The sequence below is a fragment of the Coptis chinensis genome, chromosome 3, assembly GCF_015680905.1.
Source record: "Coptis chinensis isolate HL-2020 chromosome 3, ASM1568090v1, whole genome shotgun sequence".
Lineage (NCBI taxonomy): Eukaryota > Viridiplantae > Streptophyta > Magnoliopsida > Ranunculales > Ranunculaceae > Coptis > Coptis chinensis.
Genome location: NC_141458.1, coordinates 113,015,625 through 113,041,201, shown reverse-complemented (window position 1 = coordinate 113,041,201; position 25,577 = coordinate 113,015,625). Strand labels below are relative to the sequence as shown.

The following is a 25,577-nucleotide window of genomic DNA, read 5'->3' as shown; positions in this document are numbered from 1 at the left end:
ATATATATATATATATATATTATAAAATTGGAAATTATATTATAGTGAAAAAAAAAAATTATAAATTCAGAAATTTAATTGGAATATAAAGTAATTAATTGTGGTTTTGAATTCTTTAACGATAACTAAATGTCTAAATTCCAAAGTGGATGATGCATTAAATCTATCCAATTTTATTTGTTTAGACCCATATAGATATATAGTGCATACAATACAATTTTATTTGTTGTCTACTTAGTTTTGGGTGTACACTGTTACTTATTTTATGATTAGTTGACTTTTATTTTTCTTTTTTTGTCCCAGTCATATGTGTGGTTAACAAATGTAAAAAGTAAATGTTCAGGCAACTCAATTCATTTTTTCCTTCGTTATTTCATTGTCTTTTTCTAGAAAGAAACTTTGTTATGTTAAACTTCACCTAAGATTAGTGTGAAAACTATTTTTTGTGGCATAAGGGTTTTAGGAAAATCGTTTTCGGTGGAAACTATTGTTTTTAGCAATTTAGTTTTTTGTCTCCTATTTTTTCGTAATTAGCTAGTGTTTAGGAAAAGTTAGAGAATCTGTGAAACTCTAGATGCAATTGTTTCCTTCTTGATATCATATTTTTTTCGTAATTAGTAATAGAGTTTAAAAAAACTGGAGTCTCTGTGAGTGCTCCAATTGTCTAATTTTTCCATATTAGTCTCATACTTTTTCGTAATTAGGCAAAGAGTTTTATAAATATTAGAGACTCTGTGAATGCTAAAAAAATAGAGCCAAGAGGGTACAACTATAATATATATCTAAGATTACGGGGGGAAAAAAAAAATCCAAAAATCCTTAGATAGATATTATAGCTATACCCTCACCAATCTATTTTTTGGAGCACTCACAAAGACTCTAATTTTTTCTAAGCTCTATTACTAATTACGAACAAATAGGATATAAATAAATAAAAAAAACCAATCTCATCTAAAGTTTCACAGAGTCTCTAACTTTTCTATTGCTAAAAATAATAGTTTTAGCCAAAAACGATTTTCCTAAAACTCTTATGCCACAAGGAATAGTTTTCACACTAATCTCAAGTGAAGTTTAACATAACAAAGTTTCTTTCTAGAAAATGACAATGAAACTATGAAAGAACAAAGGAAAAAGTAAATTGAGTTGGTTGAACATTTACTTTATGCATTTGTTAACCACACATGTGAATGAGAAAAAAGGGAAAAAAAAAAGTAAACTAATCATAAAATAAATAACAGTACGGGTGTACACCCAAAACAAACAAAATTGTATTGTATGCACTATATATATGGGCTTAATAAATAAAGTTTGATCAATTTGATATGTCATCAATTGTGGGATTTAGACATTTAGTCATAGTTAAGGATTTCAAAAACTATAGTTCCAGCAACAATAATTACGATATATTCCAATTAAATTTCTGAATTTTATAATTTCCAATTTTAGTGGAATAACGAGATTCAATTAAAGTGGACGTTGGCTTAAATAAATTATATAACTATTGATTTAGTTAAAGTGGGCGTTGGGATTAAATAAATTATTTACCAAACCAAACCAAACCAAAACAAATTACATGTGGAAAACTAAATTATACAAAAATAACATCACAAAATATATAATAGAAAATAATAAAATAATAATAACGTAAACCAATAATGACAAATATTAAAAATATATATAATATGCATGAAACTAACGTCAAAATAACAATTAACAGAAAATAGAAAAACTAGATGCAAATGCATCCAACTAACTTCAAATAATATTTAATAGGAAATCAAATTAAATACACATGCAAGTATTAAACTAATCTTAAAAGTAATTAATGGACAATCGTAATATGGATACAACTACATTAAACTAACCTCAAAGAATAATTAATGGAAAATCAAAACTTGATGTAAATACATCAAACTAACATCAAAAATAATTGTTGAAAAATTGAAGGCTGGATGTAAATGCATTGAACTAACCCTCAAAGATTAAATTAAATGGAAATCGAAAATGGATACAATTGTATTAAACTAACCTCAAAAAAAATTAATTATAAATTGGAAACATAATGCAAATCGTGGAACTAATCTTAAAAAATAATTAATGAGAAATTGAAAAACCGGATGCAACTTGCATTGAACTAATCTCAAAAATAAATTGGATGCAAAACCTCTTAAGAAATAATTAATGGAAAATTAGAAACTAGTTTGCAAATTTATTGAACTAACCTCAAGCAATAATTAATGGAAATCAGAAACTATATGCAAATGCAACTTTATCAAATAATAAACAAAAAATTGGAAACTAGATGCAAATGCATTAAACTAATTTCAAAGAATAATTAACGAAAAATCAAAACCTGGATGCAAATGCATTGAACTAAAAGAAAACCTCAAAGATGCAAATTGAACTAATCGAAAAAGAAAATTGAAAATGGATGCAAATGTATTGAAATGATCTCAAAAAATAAATAATAAGAAATAGAAAATTGGATGCAACTGCATTAAACTAACCTCAAAAAAAAATAAATAGCGGAAAATCAGAAATTAGATGCAAATGCATTGAACTAACCTCAAAATATAGTTGGGTTATATGTTATGAGAATGTCTTGATAAGTATATAGTTTTGCATTTAAAATGATGTTTATATTATGTCTTTTATGATGATTGAGAACTCCTTGCTATTCGAGAAGCTTCAATATATATGAACTTCTTCTTTATTAGGCAATCTAAAAACTTCAATCAAACTTCTATTATTAAATAACAAAATGAAGTTGAAGGGTTTTATCAAAGGCAAAGTTATTTTTTTTTTAATGGAGAGTGAGATTTTCATATTATAAAAATTTGGTTGAGTGATCAATATAATATCAATATATAATAGTTTTACATATTTGCAAATATTTTTGAATAATTAATTAAATAAAGACCCGTTCATAGATAATCTTTGAAGATTCCCACATAATGAGTCATGCATAATTTAAAAGAATAATTAACGGAAATCGAACTGGATAATCTTTGATGATCCCATATAGTAAATTAAGCATAATTTATTTTTTATGTCATGTTAATTTGCAAAGACACTGACGATGGATCAATAGAAAGTTTGTATTACACACCACATGGATAATTAAAAGAAAATGAAAATTGGATTCAAATACATAAGCGAGCTCAATGAGTAATTAATGGGAAATTGGAAAACTTTATGCAAATTGTATTAAACTAAAAAGTAATTAACTAGAAATGAGAATAACTAACGGAAATTATAAATTGGATGCAAAACTTTGAAAAATATTGGATGCAAATTTTGAAAAATATTTAGCGGTATGCAAATACATCAAACAAACCTCAAATAATAATTAATGGGAAACCGAAAACTGGATGCAAATGCATTAAACTTAACTCAAAAAATAATTAACATAAAATCAAAAACTGAATGCAAATGCATTAAACTAACCTCATAGAATAATTGGTGGAAAATCGGAAACTAAATGCAAATGCATTGAAATAATTTTAAAGAATAGTTAGCGGAAAATCAGAAACCGGATATAATTGTATCGAACTAACCTCAAAGCATAAATAATTAGAAACTAGATGCAGATGTATTGGACTAACCTTAAAGAGTTATTAATAGGAAATCGGAAACTATATCTAAATGCACTGAACTAATCTCAAAGACTAATTAATGAAATATTGAAAAATGGATGAAACTGCACTGATCTAACCTAAATGAATAATTAACGGTAAATTATAAATTTGATGTAACTGCATTGAACTAACCTCAAAAAATAATTAATAAAAAATCAAAAACTTGATACAAATGCATTGAACTAACCTCAAAGAACAATTAACATAAAATCGGAAATTGGATGCAACTGCATTGAACTAACCTCAAAAAATAATTAATGGAAAACCAAAAACAGGATGCAACTGCATTAAACTAAAATCAGAAATTAAGTAACGGAAAATCAGAAATTGGATGCAAATGGATTGAAATAATCTAAAAAAATAGTTAACTAGAAATCGAAAGTCGGATGTAACTGCATCGCACTGACCTCAAAGCATAAATGTCTACTTTTTTAGCCTTCTCACATTAGTAATTACGAGTAATTAGGAACCCAAAACAAAAGTGAGTTTATAAAAACAGACTCTTACATGTATGCAAACAAATTGTAAACTATCGAACTAATCTAGAAAAGCAATTAACGGGAAATCAAAAACTGGATGCAGATGTACTGAACTAACCTCAAAGAGTAATTAACGGGAGATTGGAACCTGGATGCAAATGCAATGAACTAATCTCAAAGACTAATTAACGAAACATCGAAAACTTGATGCAACTGTACTGAATTAACCTTAATGGATAACTAACGGGAAATCATAAATAAGTGGATGCAATTGCACTAAACTAACCTCAAATAATAATTAACGAGAAATTGGAAACTTGATGCAATTGCATTGAACTAATCTCAAAGAATAATTAATGAGAAATTGGAAACTGGATGCAACGTACTACATTAAACTAACTTTAAAGAATAATTAATTGAAAATAAAAAATTTGATGCAAATGCATTGAACTAATAATCCTAAAACATATTTGTATTATATGTAGGGGGAATAAATGTCTCAACAAATATAGTTTTGCATTTTAAATAGTGTTTATTATAATTCTTTTATTGTAATTGGGAATGTCTTGCTATTCAAGTAGCTTTAATATTATCTTCGTCATATTGGGTATTCTTACAAAGCTTCAATCAAACTTCTATTATTAAACCTAACAATAAAAAGAAGTCGATGAGTTTTATCAAGGCTTGATGCTTCCTTTTTATAGAGAGTGGTCAAGAAATTTAAATGAGTAATTAGTATAATTTTCATATCTCATAGCTATGCATAGTTGCTAATATTTTTTAGAATAATTTAATATAATGACACCCGTTCGTAGGACACGTTCATGTGAAAAATCTTTTCAAGCGGGAGTAGTGTATTCTTTGAGGATATGGAAACAATCAATCTGTTTTAGTGATTTGTACACATTACGTAAGCCGAATGGTGATGATTTACCGCTAAATCACCATAAATCTAATAAAACTATTATACAAGCTAGATCGAGTTTAAGATAATTTTATTTGAAAATTACGGATTAATATTCTAAACCACAATGTGAAGAGGCTATCTCAATTTGATCCCTTAGTTTCCAAGTACTTATGCACTATAATCGTTGCTCATTAACGTATTTCGGTTTATTTTCAATAAAAATATATTCTTATTCAAAAATTTGCCGCTAAATCACCATAAATCTAAGAAAACTATTATACAAGCTAGATAGAATTTAAGATAATTCTATTTAAAAATTACGGATTAATATCCTAAACCACAAAGTGAAGAGACTATCTCAATTTGATCCCTTAGTTTCCAAGTACTTATGCACTATAATCGCTGCTCATTAACGTATTTCTATTTATTTTTAATAAAAATATATTCTGATTCGAAAATTTGTGTGAGACATTTTGTAAAGCCTTTTCAGCACACAAAATATTTAATAGATCCTGAGCGTATGCCCGGGTCCAAAATCTAGTTGGAGCTAAAACGAAGGCTTTGTTGGACATGCTAATATATTTTTTTTCCCGATAATGACTGGACAAGCTAACACATTATATTACATGGTATCTCTTTTTCATTTTTTTTCTGATTTTTTAAAGTGAGGAAGGAGGGACGAGTGGAGAAGAAAAATGATGGAGGGAGAGAACGGAAGTTGGTGGTTGTGCAGTTTAAGCACTAATCGGGAGCAAGTCGCTCAAAGAGCTTATAGCGATTAATCGGAATTAATCGCCTTAGTTAACCTATAATACATATGTCACATATAATTAAGTAATATAACAACCTAAAACAAAATAAAGTAAAAAAACTACAAGCCTGAGTGGTGGAGTGCTAACTGGCTTAATAGTTTTCTTTGGTGGTTTTTCACTTTTTTTACTTTTGATTATTTTTCCCCGGTGAAGCGAAACGTTTTCAATATATAAATTCGTGGGCTTTTCTTTTTTGGGCTTTTTTGTGGACTTAAATTTTTTTAAAAAAACAAGCAAAACCTGTAAACCTATTAATCGGCGCTTTTTTTATACCGATTTTCCGATTAATCGCCGATTAAGCAGAAGAAATCGCCTGTTTTATGGCACCCGTTCAGACATCTAAATTTTTTCTTGATCGGATCGGTCGAGGGGCACATAACGCTTATGCGCCGATTAATAGGCCCTTAAACTGCCCAGGTTGGTGGGAAGAGGGAGAGAGAGAGGCGCCAATATTTTAGGGGAGAAAATCTCTGTTGGATATAATATTTTGTTAAAAAAAAAAGAAAAAAAAAAGGAAGAAGAAATGAGAGTTTTGTTAACACACGTGGGCCACTAAGAGCGCTCGTAGTATCTACCAGCAAAACCGAAGGTGAATAAATTCGGATTCTTCCACTACTCCCTAAATCTAACTGATTCGGACTTCTTAATATATACTAGTCTTGAGCAATGTGGTTCCCACGTAGGTAAGTAGATATTAAAAAAAACAACAACAACAACAACACACACATACACACACAAAACACAAAATACAAAAATGTATGCATGTCAGGAAATTAGCAATGGTTAGAACTGATGGACAGCTCCATCGGCTGCATTGAAATAATGTACCAGATTACAAGACATGGTGCCAACCTTTGAGAAAAAATGTGCTCGTTGCATCCTTGTCCAATGGGAAAGCTACATGTGGCAATCTTTTTCTCTTTCACCTCAATGGAATTGTTAACGAGTAGTGCTACAAGGACCTACTTTTTAGACCTACTATTGTGAATCATTATTTGGATAACGTTGGTTTGTTTTGCAATACACACGGACACATATCTCTATGTAAATCAATGATTATGACTTTTGACACATCAATATGTTCAAATAGTAGGTCAAATAAGTGGGTCAATATAGCATTACTGATTGTTAACAAAGACGGAACTCCTTAAAAGGAAATTTAACCATGACCACACGAAATAAGGAAATAATAATCGCACTTCTCTCTCCTACCCGGTTAGTCTTCTCGCACTTATCTCTCGCATGAGAACCAAAAAAGAAAAATCGTCACTCCATTAAGGCTAGTGATGATTTTCAGATTTAAGGGAGTTATGTTAATGAAGTGGAACATAAATGGTTACCTGAACCACATGCACCGTTACATGACAATCTTGTATTTCAAATGTTGATAAAAAATAATAGTTTAATTCGTGAATTTCATAGGGTGATCTTAGGGATGTCCAAACAGGTACCCGACCCGGTCCGAACCCGATTTTTCGGGTTTTGAACGGGTATCGGGTTATCCGGGCCCGGCCCTATTCTTTGCGGGTCGGGTTTGGGTTCGGATATTTGTTGGATACATGTGACCAAACCCTACCCTAACCCTATATTTTGGGTACCCGTCGGGTTCGGGTTCGGGTTCGGGTTTCGGGTATGGTAAAACCCGAAATATATGAAATAAAAGAATATTAAATCTCTTCATCGAGGAGCGTCATTTTCAGTTATTAGATCTCAAGAAAAACCTCTTTTTCATCTAATTAATCAAAAGCCATCTTAACTTTTATTGGATTTGATCTGTTTAACTTTAACATCGTAAAGCCTACTGGCGATCATCAAAGATTCAAAACGGGATTGCATTTTTTGAAAAGCAAAAGAAGATAAAAGTAGGCCAAACAAAGCAAGCAATTCCAAAGACAATAACTCAATAAGATTGATGGTTTTTGGGAGTTCGACTTCTTGTGGTGGTGTGAATCGACTATTGATTTTGACAATAAGATTGATGGCTTTTGGGAGTTTCGGTTTCTTGTGGTGGTGTGAATCCGACTGTTGATTTCTTTCGGCCTTGGTGACCACATTTAGAAAGAGATATTTGAGGAGGTGCCGCAAATTTTTAAAGTGAATGCAAACTTAAGCGGCACCATCAAACCCATGCGATCTTCTTCATCATGAAGCGTGTGATTGGGTTGTTTTTTTGGGGAGTTGTTGGAAGAGAGAGAAGAGTAGTAATGAATACGGTCAAAGGTAATTTGTCTTGAAGACCAAGAGTAAATAGTAATGAGCAAAAAGACTAAAAGTTTGTTGAAGATAAATAGATAACAAATGAAAATATAGTTGTTAGGAATTATGGTAGTGCGGTTCGGGTTCGGGTTTTGGTCGGGCATTTTTACCCTATATAAACGGGTTTTGGGTTCGGGTTCGGTCACGGATATGGTTTGGGCTTTTAACCCTTTTAACGGGTTTAGGGCCAAATTATCGAGTCGGGTCGGGGTCGGTCCGGGTTTAGATAGTGTGACCAAACCCGACCCTATGTATTCGATGCAGTCCGGGTTCGGGTTCGGTTTTGTCGAGACTCGGGTAGGGTTTAGTGTTTTTTTTTTTGGCGGGTTTTGGGCGGGTTTCGGGTTTCGGGCAGAATGGACATCCCTAGGTGATCTTGGACACTCCCATAAAAGCACTCTTATATATACTTCATAACTATGCCCAGCTATTGCTCCTTGAGTCGAGTACTTGTATTGTCAACCTGTGAGGTTATACGTTGGGGATGGCTACATATGGTCTGCTACTGGGGTTCAGCAAGGCGACATTTTGGGTCCCTTTCTATTTGCACTGGTGTTGCATCCTTTGATTCTACAGATCCTATAACACCCCGTGTTTTATTCTTTCTTTTTCCTAATAATAATAATAATAGATAATAGATAAAATAAAATAGGATAAGTGTTAGTGGAAATAGGAGACGTGGGTTTATGGGATAAACTTTCTTCCCTATTTCGGGGGTTTGTTTTTAAACAGAAAGGAAACAGAATAGGGTTGGTCAAAAAAAAACACAGCGAGAGTTTTATACATAGAAAAAAAAAGGGGAGTTTTACTGACAGTAGAAAAGGAAGATTTTTCTGGTAGCTGATTGATAGTCGGAGCGCGCTAAAGGTGAGTAGATACTTTCAACGATATAAAATATTACGCTTTGATAAAATTCTAAAACACTGATTTACTGCGGAATCATCGTTTTTGTCGACTGTAAAGGTCGGAAATGTGGTTGTATACGCGTGTGATTGTTAGAACTAAATGGTATAAAACCAAGAAATACATAAGATTGTTAACGCAGGAACAGATAAACTATAACCTCGCAAGATTGTTTTTTTTGGTTTAAACCAGGAATGAAATCGAGTTTCCATTTAATGATATAGTTAATTGTTCTTACATGGACTCAAAACTTATTGATTGTCGCGAGTGTAAACTGTTTTGATGAAGTGATATCTTTGTTTTCTTTTGCTGTCGATTGAATTGAAGGGTGGTATTTTCCTTGGTTGTTGGCTGTTGTTTAGTGAAGAATAGATGAGTTGTTGTCGTCGGGGAATGATGGGTAGTGGTGGAATCATGGTATGAGTGTTGTGAAGCTCTAAGCAGCCATTAATGGCGTCGATCCCGTTTTTTTTAGTATAAGGAAATCGCGTTTTGAGGGTATCGGTGGATTGGGTTTTTGGTGAGGAGTCAAACCGCAGGTTTTATATTGGAGATAGATGGCTGGTGGTGGCTGCTGTAGTGGTGGAGGCGCTGTGAGGAAGAGGAAGAAGAAGAACGTCCTGTTCATTTTTTTTTGGCTGTTGGGCTTGGGCCAATATAAATGGGTGGGCTTGAATGTTTAATTTTTAGATTTTCTATTTGGATTTTTAGTTTTAGACTTTGGGCTTTTGGGTTAGAAGAGTTTGGGACTGGTTGACTTCTGTTGACTCTTGGCAAGTTGACTTTGACCAGAGTTGACTTTTGACCAGGGTTGACAATGACTCAGTTTGATTTTTAATTCGGATTATGATTCGGTCTATTAGGATATGTTTAGGGCTATTAGCATGCTTGGCTTTAGGCTAAGACCTTTTCTATATATACGTATGTACGTGTATTAACTACTATGTGATATTGCAGTATTTTATGATATGCAACATTATGACACTTAGACATCCATATAATTAATAATGCGTAAACCAAAAATACATGAAACAAGATACTCCTACGTTCTCTGAAATGATATATACAATAAAGTTCAATAATGCGTAAACAATTTACCGCAACCTATTAGATCTCTCCACGCATCAAGTTTTGGAAATGAGACTTATGACTGAAGATGTCATGTGATAGGTGGGCATTTATTGAATGTGCCATAAAAGGCCCGTTAGCGTTATAATTGGGTATTCATTGAATGTGTCATGAATGACTAGATTGTTTGGACTGCCCTAGAGAGGAACTAAGGTATTCGCCTTGCGGGTTAGTTGTATTCCTTGAGTGTACGGGAATGTAGGGTTGGGTATTTCTTGAATGTGGCGGGAATGACCTAAGGTACATAGATACTAAATGGTGGGTGTATAAGATAAGAAATTGATTAATTGGGCATGATAAGAGAAATTGATTTGATTATGCGAGTGTGTTTGTGCTTACTTTTGAATACCTATAGGATATCTACATGTGTTATATAGAAGTTCTAACTTTCTTTTGCAGGAGGGTAGGACTTAATAACATTTTGTGCAGGGACGAGGGTCCTACCCTTATCTGGCCGATGGATATCGGTAAGTTTTAATTCAATGACTTAGTTATTAAAACAAGTTATTATAATGAGTTAATAAATAGAAGTCTTGCTTGGGAAGAAACTATGCGGTTGAAATGGCGGAACTACCTATCTTCAAAGCCGGAGAATGATTAAGTTAGGAGATATTTAAAGTGATAGTTTGATAAGTAAAGACTGGAAATGGTTATATGTGGTTAGTCTACTCTTACCAAAGAAATTCCATTTTTTGACCCATGTTTGCTTTGTTTTGTTTAGCGTGGGTGTGTCTTGGGAACATAGGTGGAAGACATGATGAGAACCATGGCGTGTGATTTGGATTCTTATGCGGGAGCGGTCCGGAGGTTATTTTATTAGGTCCGATCTTTTGAAAGTATGTAATAACGTAGTTTTCTTTTCATATGACATGAAAAATACGATGTTGAAGACCTGTTATTCTTAGAGTGGTTTGATGTTTTATTGGGACGGAAGATAGACTTTTTATAAAGTAATAAAGAGAATTTTGGAGATTATTTTTTGTTGTTAAGATTCTTTTATGATGTGGGTTTTCGGTTTTGGCATGTGTAGTATCCACCCCGTCATAGCCTGGGTTTTTAGACAATTGAATATAGTGATGTTTGAGATATTTATATTTCAAATATTCATTTTTTAATTGTTTAGAAATTAATTTGCGTAATGCATCCAAATCGGTTGTGGAGTTATTGCTCTGGTGGTACCTAGATGATGAGACTCTGATCGGGGATACAGAACAAGTGGCGACAGCTTTGGGTATGATTCAGGAAGAAAGACCTTCTTATAAGCCCATACGTAGTATATAATTTATAATTTATACACCATTTTATACTTTATACCCAACTATAATTTACAATTTATAATAGTTTTAATGTTTTATATACATTTTTTTTGAGTTTGAGCTCGAGTTCGAATTCAAACGAGCATAATTAAACTCGAGCTCGAAGTGTCGAGCCGAGTCGAGCTATTAGTAGAACTAGACGAGTCGAGATTGAGCTTCAATATTAAGCTCGAAGGTGAGTTCGAGTCAAGTTCGAGTCGAGCTTGAGTATAGCAAAACTCGACTCGAATAGCTCGATGTGCCCTAGCTCTCTAACAGTGTATTTTGTTTGGTTAATTTGTGATGAGCATAGATTGGGAGAACATGGAGAAACTAAGAGCATCATCAACGCATTGTTATAATCTATTTCCAATGTGACAGTTGACAATTTATTTGGCAATTTTTGTCACCAACACACTGCCAAATCATTGTTTTTATTTTAACAATTGTCAAATTCGAAACCAAATTCGTCAGAAATATAGAAATGACTTGCACGAGACAAGTTGTCCCATCCAAGAGTGGGACGGGACAAGTTTTGTCGTCCAACATTTTTTCTTTTTCTTTTTTTAATAAAAAATTAAAAATTTTCGATTTTGCATGTGGGGCCCAAGATGTTGGACGGGACAAGTTTTATCGTCCATAACTTTTTCAATTTTTTTTAATAAAAAATTAAAATTAACAAATTAAAACGGGCTATATTTTTTTGGGTCCTGTCCAAAATTAAAAACCAAATTTTGCCCAAAACGCACCGGTTCTTTCCTTGGTTTGAGAATGCATGATGATGCTCTAAAGTGGAATAGAACAAGAGAAGAGAGAGAAATGCTTTAATTTGTGGGTTTGAAGAGAGAGAGAAATGCTTTAATTTGTGGGTTTGGTTTTTTATTCTCTTAGTTTAATTTCCTTTTAAGGTGTTCCGTCTCAATCAAATTTTCCATCAAAGTGAGAGAAAAAGTTGCCACAGGTTTTCCAGGAGCAAACTGCCCAAGGAGCAAATTTTTTCTTGCCAAAGTTCTTCCAAATTAGAATGAAACTTTCTGGAATTATCCCAATGTCTTGCTAACTTTTGCAATAAAAATTTCAACAAAGTCGATAAATTCAAAATCACATGATGTAATGCGATCATATCTTTGTTAAAATCATATATTATTAAGTAAACTAAAACGACCTTTAGGCCTCTGGCCTCTGGAACATTTCATTTGTCAATAGAAAATTGTCGACGGCATTGTCCTCTCTCTATCCATTTGGTCGGAAGTTGTAGTTCTGTTAAGTTAACACATCAAATACAAATTTAATATAACCAAAGTCCAGATTGACAACTACTCGGCAAGTTCGCCGTTTGCCGAGTAAAATCGATGGAGACAATAACAACCCTACTAATAAGCAGTCTGATTTAAGAAGCATTCATACATTCTTTACGCGGAACCACGCACTTGGAAATTTTTTATTGTAAGTTCTCAAAATTAATCGCAAGTTCGTAACATACTACTCCATTGTTTAATTATTAGTACTTTTGAAACTGGATTACTAGTTCTCCAAAGATTTATAAATCTGGAAGACTAGATTAGTGACCAATTAGTTTTAACCAAATTAGTTTAACTGCTGTGCTTTGGTACAAAGAAGGATGAAGAGCAACTTTCTTAGAATTTGGGGAACCGGTCAATTCAAAGAAGTTGGGGATCAATCTTTTTCTGTAGAAAGTATAAACATATTGGTGTTGTTATTTCTGTTTCCCACTTTCCTTTCTTCAAAACTTTCTACCCTTGATTCACCCCACCGGCCCACCATGTACCAGCTCGCAATCAAAGACCTGAATATCCCCATCTACTTATATAGATATATGCCATATTCAAATGAGGGATCGATTTGGAAAATTGGAAATAAGATTCGGGAGATATCTTTTGAATGTAAACCATTATCAATTTCAGACATGCCGATGGGTTATTGATTTGGAACATTTCAAAATTTGATGGTAGTAGACATTCCACAAATGAAAAGGTGCATTGTGGGGGGATTTGTGGGTTATTATCGGGAAAAAAAAAAAACCAAAAACCAAAAACCAAATAAAATAATAGCCATCCCTTCTAAGAGTAAAAAAAACGAGCCCTAAGTTCATTTCAATTTTATTTTCGCTATAAGTCCTATTTAAATTTAAATTTGTACATGTAAATTTAATTTTTTATAGGACTTATAGCAAAATTATAAGTTAAAAATGATGACCATTCCCGATTTGAGATTTATGGCGAAATGAAAAATTAAGATGGATTTATTGTGAAATTATTATTGGGCTTTGTCCTTAGGCCGTAATCCCTTTAAAGAAAATGAAATTGGCAAGTAAATTGACCTTATTAAGCCCAATATACTAATATAGATAGAGTGCTTCTTCAATGTGCATCACATTGAGTAGACTCAATGAGCACAATTTGTTGCCTTTGATTTGGCATCTTTTTCATTGAGATTTGGGTTTTTGTGAAAATTTTCACTCAAAAAAATTTGACTTTTGTGCAATACATCCTCAACCCTTGGTTTGAGTGGATGAGGGGTGTGGATTGGTGCACATTGAGTGCATTTGAGTTTTAGCGCATTGAATAAAATGTCATAGGGGTCGTGGAGTTGGGCTTGGACTTGGACTTGATATATTTAAATTACTTGAGGCTGGCCTCAACGGCCCAATCTGATAAAATGCCGCAAAGTGTTTGACTGTTTGCCAATAAGTTAACCCAAGTCCAACACAAGTCTAAATTTGGGCCAACTCTCCAAACACTTAAACTGGACCATTCGAAAATGGCAAAATGAGACCCAACATATTCAGGACGATCGAACGTAGAAGGCGCAAACCTCCTGATCAAAATGTAGCATACTCAACTGAATTACTCACGCTGCTCATATGGTGGTACACCATCGAATCAGTATCGACGTATCATGTGGACAGGGGTACTAGTAGTTACCTTTAAAGAATTTTCATTCCTCAATTCTCAAGTGAGCATGGCTTGCTGTGTTGGCCAATGGGCTAAACCCAAGTGACCAAGTCTGATTTTGCGCCTAATATCCAAGTTTCAAGCTCAGTAATTTGAATTTGAAGACAGAATTACCTTGCAAACTCATCTGTGTCTTTTGATGATCAATATGTATGTAATGGTCCTCCCTTAAACAGTAAATTTTCTGAACTAGTTTCAATTGTAGGTAAGGGTCTGCCGGGTCTGCCAAACCCTATTAACTTGTTTCCAAAAAAAAAAAATTGAAGTTTGAAGTCGCAACTCCAAACTGCCCCAGCCTGATCAAACTCATGAACTTAGTACATAATGAAGCATTATGGACATCGAACTCATGAACAATGGTGCTATAACTTGTTAATCAGAAAGGTTCTTTGAAAGAATTCTCACGAGTCACGCCTTCACCTGCTGCGCACACACTAAATTGCAACTCACAAGTGACATTTTATTCTTTTCCTAAAATGCTCATCATTAATCATAGTCGGTTTTCTGTTTCACCTACCAAATTTTTTTTCAACTATTCAAAAAATCCATTGTCAACCATTTCGTCTTTCTTAACAAATCTCAACCATCAAACAATCTTAATCATAATAAGATCAACGCCTAATAACAATCTAAAATAGCCTCTTACCACTTTCCCAGTGAAAGCAAAAGAAAACAAACAAATGTATAAACGGATCAATTTGCTTTTGCCACGTTTTCTATCCATGTTAAAGCTATGGCTTTCCACGTGTCATCGAATCTTTACATTTCTTTGCATGCAAAGCTACTATAAAGCCAGCAAAAACTTCACACTTGAGCTCACTCTTGTTTTCTTCTCCAGTTCTTCTTTCTTTCTTAATCTTTGCCCATGGAAATTCTAACTCGTTTTCTTCTTCTTCTGATTCTGTTCAACGTATGTCTTGCAAATGATCCGTTTGAAAGGGCTATCAAAATGCCATCCGAAAGAAAAGGTTCTAAAAAACACGGCGTGGAAAAAGGCACTAAATGGGCCGTTCTTGTTGCTGGGTCCAATGGGTACGGAAATTACAGGCACCAGGTAAATTGGGCTTTCTTTTGTTTGTCTCGCTTTCTTGTTTTACAAGTTAAGTGGTAAAGGTTTAACGGTGTTCTGATATGGTGTGGTGTAGGCGGACGTATGCCATGCATATCAGTTGTTGAAAAAAGGAGGATTGAAAGACAAGAATATAGTGGTGTTTATGTATGATGATATTGCTAAAGATGAAAATAATCCAAGGCCTGGTGTTATAATTAATCATCCACAAGGTCAAGATGTTTATGCTGGAGTCCCTAAGGTACATTCTTATGTCAAGTATTTGATTACTATGTATGCACTTTGGTCATTTGGCTCATAGACGCAAATATCGTTGGAAAGTACGAAATATTAGCTTATTATTAAAAAGCATTTTACATGGCATTGCAGGATTACACAGGAAAGCATGTTACTGCAAAGAACTTTTATGCAGTTCTTCTAGGAGATAAAGAGGGTGTCCAAGGTGGAAGTGGTAAAGTAGTTGACAGCAAGCCAGATGACCGGATCTTTGTGTACTATACTGATCATGGAGGCCCAGGAGTGCTTGGTTAGTATAGCATTCTTTTCTTTCTGTCATTGTATTAGTTAATTTAATTCTTGTTTAATAAACTGGACACTCAATCACCCCCCTTGCTCCATGTTTTAAATCTGAAGTGAAGGGCATTCTAATTTCTAAAGATGTCTGCTGTAAGGATATTTTTTTTTACTGAATGTGATTAATTTTGTTCGATTCAGGTATGCCTAACCTGCCTTACATCTATGCCGGTGAATTCATTGAGGTCTTGAAGAAGAAACATGCCTCTGTTAGTTACAAAGAGATGGTCAGTGTCTCAATCTCGCCTCCCTTAAACATTTATTGTAGAAGCACACACATGGTACACCATCCATTTGTTTTGAGTAGTTTAATGATGCTGCACTCTGTTCTGGTCGTGTGCGGAAAAATACTTGATGTGGTTCTTACCTCTTAGCTGTTAGGTTTCACATTCATGTTATCATACATGTTGGTTTCTGAGTGCACCCAGTTCCTGGTGCATTTAAGTTTGCACTTCGTAGACAGACATTTAAGTTATCAGTATGCAAGGTCTTGCATATATAGAATTACCGCCCTAAGTTTTTATCGAGAGTCCAATGGCTTCAATGTCTGTAGGTAATCTATGTGGAGGCATGTGAGAGCGGGAGCATTTTTGAAGGTTTGATGCCTAAAGATCTCAACATTTATGTCACGACAGCATCAAATGCTGAGGAAAATAGTTGGGGCACTTATTGTCCAGGCATGGACCCTCCTCCTCCCCCAGAGTATGAGACTTGCCTAGGGGATTTGTACAGCGTCGCATGGATGGAGGACAGGTCAGTTTGTTGCATTGATTCTCGAATATGTAGTTTATTATCATTTGTGTTAATTTATTGGCAAGTTGTATTCCAACCTTGGGGGACTTCTGACACAGTCATATCAGGCAAAGGAAGAAATGTGAAAAGACAAGAGAGTAGAGGGATTACCTTGCTTGTGCTTACCAAAGGCATAACGATTAGATCTAATCAATAGTAGCCAACTAGCCATATCCACAGAACTGTAAATCAATGAAGCTTTAAGTTCTATCTGTTTTTTTCTCTTTTTTTTTTTGCTAAAGGGTGATTGTTTGTATTGATAGCAAAAGACGAAAGAATGTTACATTGTGAACTTGGTGAGAACCTTGTACAGGTCTCCAACATTACAAAGGATTACAGTGATTACAATCTTGTGCCCTTTGGTTGCTTTACAGTGAAATACTGAATTCAACAAACTTTATTCAACTTTTGTTTTCCTTTTCCTCATTAGCCATTTTGATTTTTTTTGCAGTGACACCCACAATCTAAAGAATGAGACGCTTAAACAACAGTACGAAACGGTAAATGAATTTTCTAGAGGCATTTTTGGGCTTATCATTTCCTTTGAATGCTATCTTCTGGCAAGCTGGGTATTTGTTATGTAGTTTAGATGTATAATTGAAATGGGGTCTCACTTTTTTTTTTTGCAGGTAAAATATCGAACGTCTAACTTCAAGACATACAATTCCGGGTCTCACGTTATGGAATATGGGAACAAAAGCATTAAAGCTGAACTTCTCCACTTATATCAAGGTTTCAACCCTGCCACCGAGAATCTCACTCAGAACAATATTCCTCGGTACAGCCATATGGAAGTTGTAAATCAAAGAGATGCAGATCTTCTCTTCTTGTGGCAGAGGGTATCTAGAATCTCACTATCTTTTGCAAGTTCTGACACTGCTACTTTCCCCCAAGAAAAGGAAACTAATTCATATTTGTCATATTCATTTGATTGCTGTGTAGTATGTAAAATCTAAGAATGGAACTGGCAACCGAACAGAATTGCTCAAGGAGATCAAGCAAACGATATTACACAGAACACATCTAGACAATAGCATCAAGTTGATCGGGCAAGTCCTTTTTGGCCCACAAATAGGTTCCTCCATCCTCTCAGCTGTAAGGCCATCCGGCTTGCCCTTGGTTGATGACTGGGGTTGTTTGAAGGCAATGGTACGCATTCTATATGCTTAATTCCTCTTTTAGAAGATCAATTTTCTATAATGACCCATTCAAGATCCAGAGCAAATGGTCCGTCAAAAACAAATGTTACCACTTGTTTAAAAAGTCAATAGTTACTAACGAAAAACTTAATACACTGTGGAGTGGTACTTGTGCACATCTGAACTGTTAAATTGTTGTTAAAACTTAATTTCACAAACAGGTGACAATCTTTATGATGTACTGATAGTTATTTTATAATTACCAACTTATGCACTATAAACTTGAGCACTATGTATTTGTCTTTGAAAATAAAATGAGTATGGTATATGCCATGTATTTGCATTCAGGTCCGGTTGTTTGAATCTGAATGCGGGTCACTCACACAATATGGAATGAAGCACATGCGAGCATTTGCAAACATATGTAACAATGGGGTATCTGAGAATGCAATGGAGGCAGCGTCGAAGGCTATATGCAATAGAGATAATATGGAATTGTGGAGTCCTACTACTAGAGGTTACAGTGCTTGATCAAAATGAACGGTGGAAGGAAAGAGAACAGGGTTGACTTGGTGTCTGTGGCCCTTTGTCTGCAAGTATATGATAATGATGAGTGATAGAAGTTTATAGTGTACACAATACTGGTATGTCTGCAACACAGTTTGTTATAAAGCTTATTGTAAGTTATCAGAACTTGCCTAGTTTTTCAGGAATAAATGACGAGGCTTTTGTAGAACTTCACATGATACAGGTTTAGAATCTGCTTTAGGACATTTTGTCCGAATCGATGCTTTCTTGTTTAATTGCCTACAACTACAGGGGCGAAGTCCATTTCGGATACGTGGCGATGTTTGAAATGATTGAACAGCAGTTTCACATTGGCAATCTTCTGCGGATATTTTGGAATACTTCGGACGATTTAAATATCAAATGTATAGAACAGAAGCATCTGTATCTGGTTTCCAACTGAGTCCCAAAGAGCCCGAGGAAAGAGTTCCATAATATTCAAAGTTGAAAAATGCTCACACCAAGAGATTAAAATTTATAATCTTTGAGGCAAATAGAACTACAAAAAAATAAAAATGTGTCACTTTTATTGTGCTTGTTAATGAATACTGTGAATGATACAGTCCCCAATGGGAAATCAAAATACAACTAACACAGGCAAAAAGCATCAAAGAAAAAAAATGTCATGGAGGGGATAAATGGAAGAACATCAACATGAGAGGGTTACCATGCACACTGAAAACCAGAGGGAGCGTGTTTACCGCAGGTGTTGAGAAGCAAGCTGAGCGATACAGGCAGATTCAGATGAATACCTAAAACATTGGCTTTAATGGCAGTGCAAAGGCACACAGCTGCTTCAAGGTCAACAAGGCCCTTGATAAGGCTGCAACACGGAGTATCAGGAGGAGTACCAACAGAGATAGTAACCAAACCGCCGAGCAAGTTTGCACAAACACCTAGCTTTAGTGCATCTATTGGGCATTTACCATTGGAAGGAAGTGTGGGTGTAGTAGGAGTGGGATAGGTTGGTGTTGGAGGGGGAGGAGACTGTGGCTTTGGTGGAGGTGGTGAGGATGGAGGTGTTGGGCTTGGCACTGGCGTTGGAGGAGTAGGAGACTGTGGCTTTGGTGGAGGAGTTGGATAAGAATGTGGTGGTGGAGGAGGAGACTGAGGCTTTGGTGGAGTAGGAGTGGGATAGGTTGGTGTTGGAGGGGGAGGAGACTGTGGCTTTGGTGGAGGTGGTGAGGGTGGAGGTGTTGGGCTTTGCACTGGCGTTGGAGGAGTAGGAGACTCTGGCTTTGGTGGAGGAGTTGGATAAGAATGTGGTGGTGGAGGAGATATATATGGATAGGACTGCGGCGGAGGAGGGGAGTGATCATTGCAAGCAGTGACTGCAGTAGAGAAGAGAATGTTCACTAAGAGAAACATCACAGCTGATGCAGAACTCTTAGAACCCATATTTCCTCTGCCTTGATGGTTCCTACTACTTAGTAGTACTAATTGTAGCAGGAAATGTGCTGGTGGTGATGAGGAACATGGAACATTGTGAGGTATAAATAGTAGTTAAGAGAAAAATGTGCTTGAAGTAGTATGACAACTTATTATTAGTAAAGAATTTGCAAGTCGAGTCGTGCAAACATGTTGCCTTGAGTTTAGCTGGCATATCTGCTTGTGGATACGCAAATATTCCAGGTTATGCATAAGTTTGTTGAATGATCAGCTGGATATGATATTGCAACCCATGAAACTATGATAACTGTATCAGGCTATCAGCTAAGGCATTGATGCAGTGACTCAAGTTTTAAATTTAGACTCATGAAACAGGCAAACAGCCCTAAGCATTTCCTCTGACTCTTGACTGTTATATACTTATATCTAGTTGTTATGTAATGCTAGAATACTTGTATCTACTGTACGTAATAATTCAAAAATTGAGGATAGGCAGTGCAAAACCAGTCATCTTTGTCTTTCGCCCTGATATGTAGTCCTGTGTGAATGGACGATGCGAGTATGAACTAAACTACTCATTTGCATGCCTTCAATTTTTATCTTCTTCCCAGTTTGTGCATACTAGCTGCCAAAGGTATCATTCGAATTTCTTCTCATCCAGCTCGATTTGAAGTCATTAGGCGCCGAATTCTGATGGGTGATGCTGATAAAATCTGGAATTATTGTTCGTGTTACGTTATGATGCATATAAGATTTAACCGCTTCCATAACTGGAGTTAGATTAATATTTCAGTAGTTTTTTATTCCTTTGTACTATTTTTACGATCCAACAGAAAATGGGAATGGGCGAATGCAGTCATTTCTGATTGAGTGATTGGTGTAAAGAACTTTTGGCAATCCTAAAACTCCGTTTGAAACTCAGAGTGATAAGCAAATTAAATTATTAATCTCTCTAAAATATGGCAACTCATGTAACTCATGCAGCATTGAATATAGCAGATGTGGAAAACGTGTTCTGCCGTTCTGGTTATAGTTTTAAACAAACTCAGCATTGAATTAATTAATAAGATGTACTTAATAGAATATACAACGATTTCATGTTATTTGCTTCTCATTTGTAGTAATATTAATGATTTATTTGGTCTCGAATAAGGACTGTCACAAATTCTTCACTGAAAGTATATATGCAGAAATGCAGAATGCGAAGAAGCAGAAAATTTGAATGTTGTGTCGGAAAACACGGCCACCACCCAACCCCTAGCGGCCTAGCATACCTTTTATTAAGAAACTGCCATGAAATTGATAGGTTTATTGGGGGTTGTACAAGTGCAATTCTTTATAGCACTACTCTAATACATAATTCTCTTAAACATGTTGCACGATTCATTTAATTGATATGAAATTCTCCTGAGCCAGCTCAGTGGTGGTTAAATATGATGCACGATTCAAGTTTTAAATCCTAATATGAACTAATTTGCTTTGTTAATTAAAACAACTCTTCTCATTGAACTCTTATAAATAGACAAGACACATTGCATGTTCTGCATCAAACCAAACATTTTGTGTTGCAATTTGCAAATAATACCAGTACTACATACTAAGAACCATTAAGGGAGAGTGAAATGGCTTCAAAGATCTCTGCCTCAGTTGTTCTGTTTCTGCTACTAAACATACTCTTTTCTGCAATGGTCACTGCTACACCAACACCTGCTTCTAAAGGTAAATGCCCAGTTGATGCTCTGAAGTTGGGTATCTGCTTAAATTTGCTAAATGGGTTGGTTGATGTCCAAATCGGCACTCCATCTGACATTCCTTGCTGCAGTCTTATATCAGGCCTCGCCGATCTTGAGTTAGAAGTGTGCCTTTGTACTACCATTAAACTTAAAGGACTTATCAATCTCAATCTCCCAATAGATCTCAGTTTGCCTCTCAACGCTTGCGGGAAGACACTCCCCACTGGTTTCCAATGTCCCTAGATATCATTTTTTATTTTTCATGTGTGAAATTGTTCCTTGGTGTTACTAGTGGTGTGCTGTGTTAATAAGTGTTTTCATGTTAATATAAGTATTAACATAAGAAAACAATTGTACTCGTGAATATTTGATTGATTGTTTTCATTTGTCTCAATTACTAGTATCCTACTTTTTTGTGCAAAAGCTTTCTCCTTTGTTTGAATAAATTTTGCTTTCTGTGACTAGAATTTCGTATGGCGTCTTTTTACATGACAGGACTCGTAGCAGGCCATTAATCTTTACTGACTCTGTCTAGCATAAGTAAAGTTCCACCATGTTTTAGTGGAATGGGAGGTTTCCCCCCACATAGATTTTAAGTATACAAAAGATATGCCGCGCGCGTGCGAAGAAGTTGAGGAAACGAGAGTTGAAATATCAATTTACGTTGGGGTGAGATTCATTTTGAAGAAGTAGAAGCCTCCTACCTATAATAGTCTGCTGCAGATCTTGTGCATGGCCATTAAGGAGCATCCAGAGTAAGTATATAGCCGAGTATAAGCTGTTTTTCATTAAGAAAGAATGGAAGATAGCATCTGAGTGTATTTCAAAGAAGCTCTCGAGATCAGTGTAGTAAAGGCGTTAAAGCGCACCTAAGGCTAACACCCTCCTCAATGCCTTAGGCATGGCGCTGAGGCGGTGGCCTGATAGAAGTGAGGCGCCAGAGTAAGTAATAAAAAATAGATATATCAAATAAAAAATAAAATAAATATTAAATATGACATGAATTATTACTGATTTGCTTAGCCAAACTTTAAAATTAATTTTATGTGATTGTAAACATAAAACTATTGTAGTCATTTAAAATAAAAATCTTAAGCAATAAGTAGAGAGCAAAATAAAACTTGTATCTCTCAATGCAATTTAGCTCAACTTCAATAAACTAAAATAATGAACCGATAGAATTGAGTCAAATGAGTTTTTCATAAAATAGAACACGTGATTCAATTTTAGAATCCCGTAAAACTTCATTTAAAATTTAATCCATCTTTGTGTTTTCTCTCAATCCATACTACTTAACAAAAACTAGTCAAAATTAAGTTTAAAGTGTACTCCACAATGAAACTTATTAAATTTGTACAATTTCTTATATCATACAACAATTGGATCGAGTGTAAATGTGTCACGTATAGCAAAAATTGTAAAAAAAAACGAAAAAATTGTAAAGTTGATTGATAAGGCGCTTTGGCAATTCTACATACCTCGACAAAAACGAAAAAAGCACACGCCTTATATTACCTCTCGCGGCGAGGCACTAAAAGTGCGCCTTGCGCTTTAAGCGCGCCTAGGCGCGCGCCTTGACTACACTGCTCGAGATATCATTCTGTTGTCTTCGTGGTAGTACTTGAATACTTGATATATGTAAATTTACTACTCAACTCTAATCCGTCCAAATTTTAACTGCGTAGAGTCGCAATGGCACGTAATGTTTTTTTTTTTTCCTCAAAGATTTGCATATTATTATACTAAACGTGCCGTTGACACGCCGATATTGTCGTAATACAAATATTTACAAATGAAAGGGTGGCCGGCATGCCACCATGTAACGGGATAAAGAAATTCCATGTTGTGCTAGAGTATCACGGTGGCGTTTGCCTCCCGTAGATGTGAGTTAGAGACAGATTGGTGAAGGAGGAAAATAGTTTATGGATATCCTCTATAATTCCGCCGCCCATGGAGTGTCCCCTGTCATTTCCTTTAATACTGACTAATCAACGCCTCGAAGTCGCCTGGATGTGTAGGCGTGGGATGTTGTGTGAGGCTGCCAGAGAGAGACCAAGTCTCATTGCCAATGCTTCTGCAATGAATGATGTGGAGATAGGGACAAAATCGACTGCTGCAGCGACGAAAGTCCCATCAGAAGTCCATAGTACACAACCCAAACCCGAAGGACCGGGGTTTCCATGGCAGGCGCCGTCTGTGTTCAAAGTGATGTGTGGAGGTGCATTCGGCTTCCAGCAGGGGTGGGCTAGCTGTTTCGTTCTCTTGGGTTTAAGGAGTAGATTTTGGGCTTCCTTTGTACTTCTCCAAAATGCCAGACTAGCTCGTAAGGTGCCTTGTGGTGTTACCCTTTTTTGCTCAAACAGTTTCTCGTTTCGACTATTCCAGATGCTCCAGCAGAGGATGGCGAATAATTCTATAGCAAAAGGGATAGTGTCATGCGTGTTCCGCAGCAACTGTTGGATCTTTGTTATCCAAATTTGTGGGGTCTCAGTGAAGGGGACAGAACCTATTTGGGGAAGTGGACTAGTTTGCCATACGGTCTGGGTAAAAGGGCATTCATGAAAGAGGTGTCAGGCCGCGGTCGGGTGGTTGTTACGAAGATGCGGTCGGGGTTAATGTTCAACCCAAATCGGAATAGATTTGAGGATGATTTCAGAGCATCTCGGGAGAGTTTCCACATGAATACTTTCACTCTAGGAGGACACTTGAGTTTCCAAATGATCCTCCAATCAAAGAGAGGTGTTGTGTTGGTGGAGTGGAGGGCGTGGTAGCCTGATTTGATATATTTCCCATTGACTAAAAAGAGTCCAAATTCTTTTCGCCGTGGTTGGCGCCGAGGGAAAGTGGGATGGAGATGATCTGTTTGGCAATATCTTCCGGCCAGCAGATGGTAGATGATGTTTGAACGCCATTTTCGCGTTGTACTATCAATTAGGTAGGAGACAAAGAGGGGGTGATCTTTGTTAGTCAAGGTAATTGGAGCGATGACACCTTCGTTTCCCGGAATCCAATTTGTCGGTGGAAAGGTTTATAGAAGTGCCATCACCTATTTTCCAGCCCAAGCCTTTATGTAGGATCGAAGCGAAGCTTTGAGGATATCTTTCCGGACTCTTGAATCGGTCGGGTTTGGGCAGACTGTTAAGAAATCATGCTTCCGGAGATATTTTGCCTTTACAATATCCACCCATAGGGACTTGCCGCTTGCAATGACTGCCCATGCTTTTTTTGCTAGAAGGGCGAGATTTTTATGTTGAAGATTATGGACTCCCAAACCTCCCTGAATCTTTGTTTTTCAATAGTATCCTAGTTAACCGAGTGCACTTTGCGAGTGTTGATGTCATGGCCCCAGAGGAATGCACGCCGATGGACATCAATTGGCTGTGTGATCATTTCCGATAGTTTAAAAATCGCCATTTGGTGATTTGGAATAGCGGAGCAAACCACGTTGATGAGTGTCGATCTACCGCTTTTGAGAGGGTAGATGCCTTCCATAATCGAAGTCTTTGTTGCAGTCTCGAATAATTGGGTGGAAGGACTTGCTTGTAACTCTGCTGAGGCAAGTGGGGCTCCCCAAATAGATTGTGATTGGTAGCTGTTTTTTGATGCCAAATATTGATCGAGCGCTGTGCTTGAAATCTACCGTCGAACGAGGGCTGAAGAGCATATCAGATTTATCAAAATTTATTTGATGTCCCGAGGATTGGCAAAAAAGTTTCAAGGCAGAGACCGTTTCATTTACTTCATTGAGGTCGTTGTTGCCAAAGAGTACAAGATCATCTGCGTAGAGCAGGTGGTGTATAGTTGGCACACCACGGCCAATGGAGATTCCCTTTATCAAATTGGACTGTTGGGTATGAAGGAGATGAGTGGAGAGGACCTCCATACCTAGGATGAAGAGGTATGGTGACAACGGATCCCGTGG

The 25,577-nt window shown here is 35.9% G+C and overlaps 2 protein-coding genes and 1 pseudogene across 2 annotated transcripts; 2 read left to right on the top strand and 1 right to left on the bottom strand.

Annotated features, from left to right (window-relative positions):
* The first annotated feature begins 15,211 nt into the window (after nt 1-15,211).
* On the top strand, nt 15,212-18,702 carry LOC147513103 (vacuolar-processing enzyme-like). The gene is made up of 9 exons (XM_086596137.1): nt 15,212-15,447; nt 15,539-15,703; nt 15,832-15,988; nt 16,177-16,262; nt 16,589-16,788; nt 17,279-17,327; nt 17,457-17,666; nt 17,770-17,976; nt 18,315-18,702. The coding sequence occupies exons 1-9, from the start codon at nt 15,259-15,261 to the stop codon at nt 18,495-18,497; spliced, it is 1,446 nt and encodes a 481-aa protein (XP_086452263.1). The 5' UTR covers nt 15,212-15,258; the 3' UTR covers nt 18,498-18,702.
* A 173-nt stretch (nt 18,703-18,875) lies between these two features.
* LOC147513102 (uncharacterized) lies at nt 18,876-20,014 on the bottom strand. The gene is made up of 2 exons (XM_086596138.1): nt 19,201-20,014; nt 18,876-19,032 (listed from the first exon to the last, which is right to left on the bottom strand). The coding sequence occupies exons 1-2, from the start codon at nt 19,929-19,931 to the stop codon at nt 19,002-19,004; spliced, it is 762 nt and encodes a 253-aa protein (XP_086452264.1). The 5' UTR covers nt 19,932-20,014; the 3' UTR covers nt 18,876-19,001.
* A 1,471-nt stretch (nt 20,015-21,485) lies between these two features.
* Nucleotides 21,486-22,116, top strand: LOC147513101 (14 kDa proline-rich protein DC2.15 pseudogene; annotated as a pseudogene).
* Nucleotides 22,117-25,577: the final 3,461 nt, after the last annotated feature.

Coding starts and splice junctions, on each gene's coding strand:
- LOC147513103 (XM_086596137.1), top strand. CDS start 15,259: ATGGAAATTCTAACTCGTTTTCTTCTTCTTCTGATTCTGTTCAACGTA. Junction 15,989..16,176: donor TGGAGGCCCAGGAGTGCTTG/GTTAGTATAGCA, acceptor TGTTCGATTCAG/GTATGCCTAACCTGCCTTAC. Junction 17,977..18,314: donor GGGGTTGTTTGAAGGCAATG/GTACGCATTCTA, acceptor ATTTGCATTCAG/GTCCGGTTGTTTGAATCTGA.
- LOC147513102 (XM_086596138.1), bottom strand. CDS start 19,931: ATGGGTTCTAAGAGTTCTGCATCAGCTGTGATGTTTCTCTTAGTGAAC. Junction 19,033..19,200: donor TCTGGTTTTCAGTGTGCATG/GTAACCCTCTCA, acceptor ATTTTTTTGTAG/TTCTATTTGCCTCAAAGATT.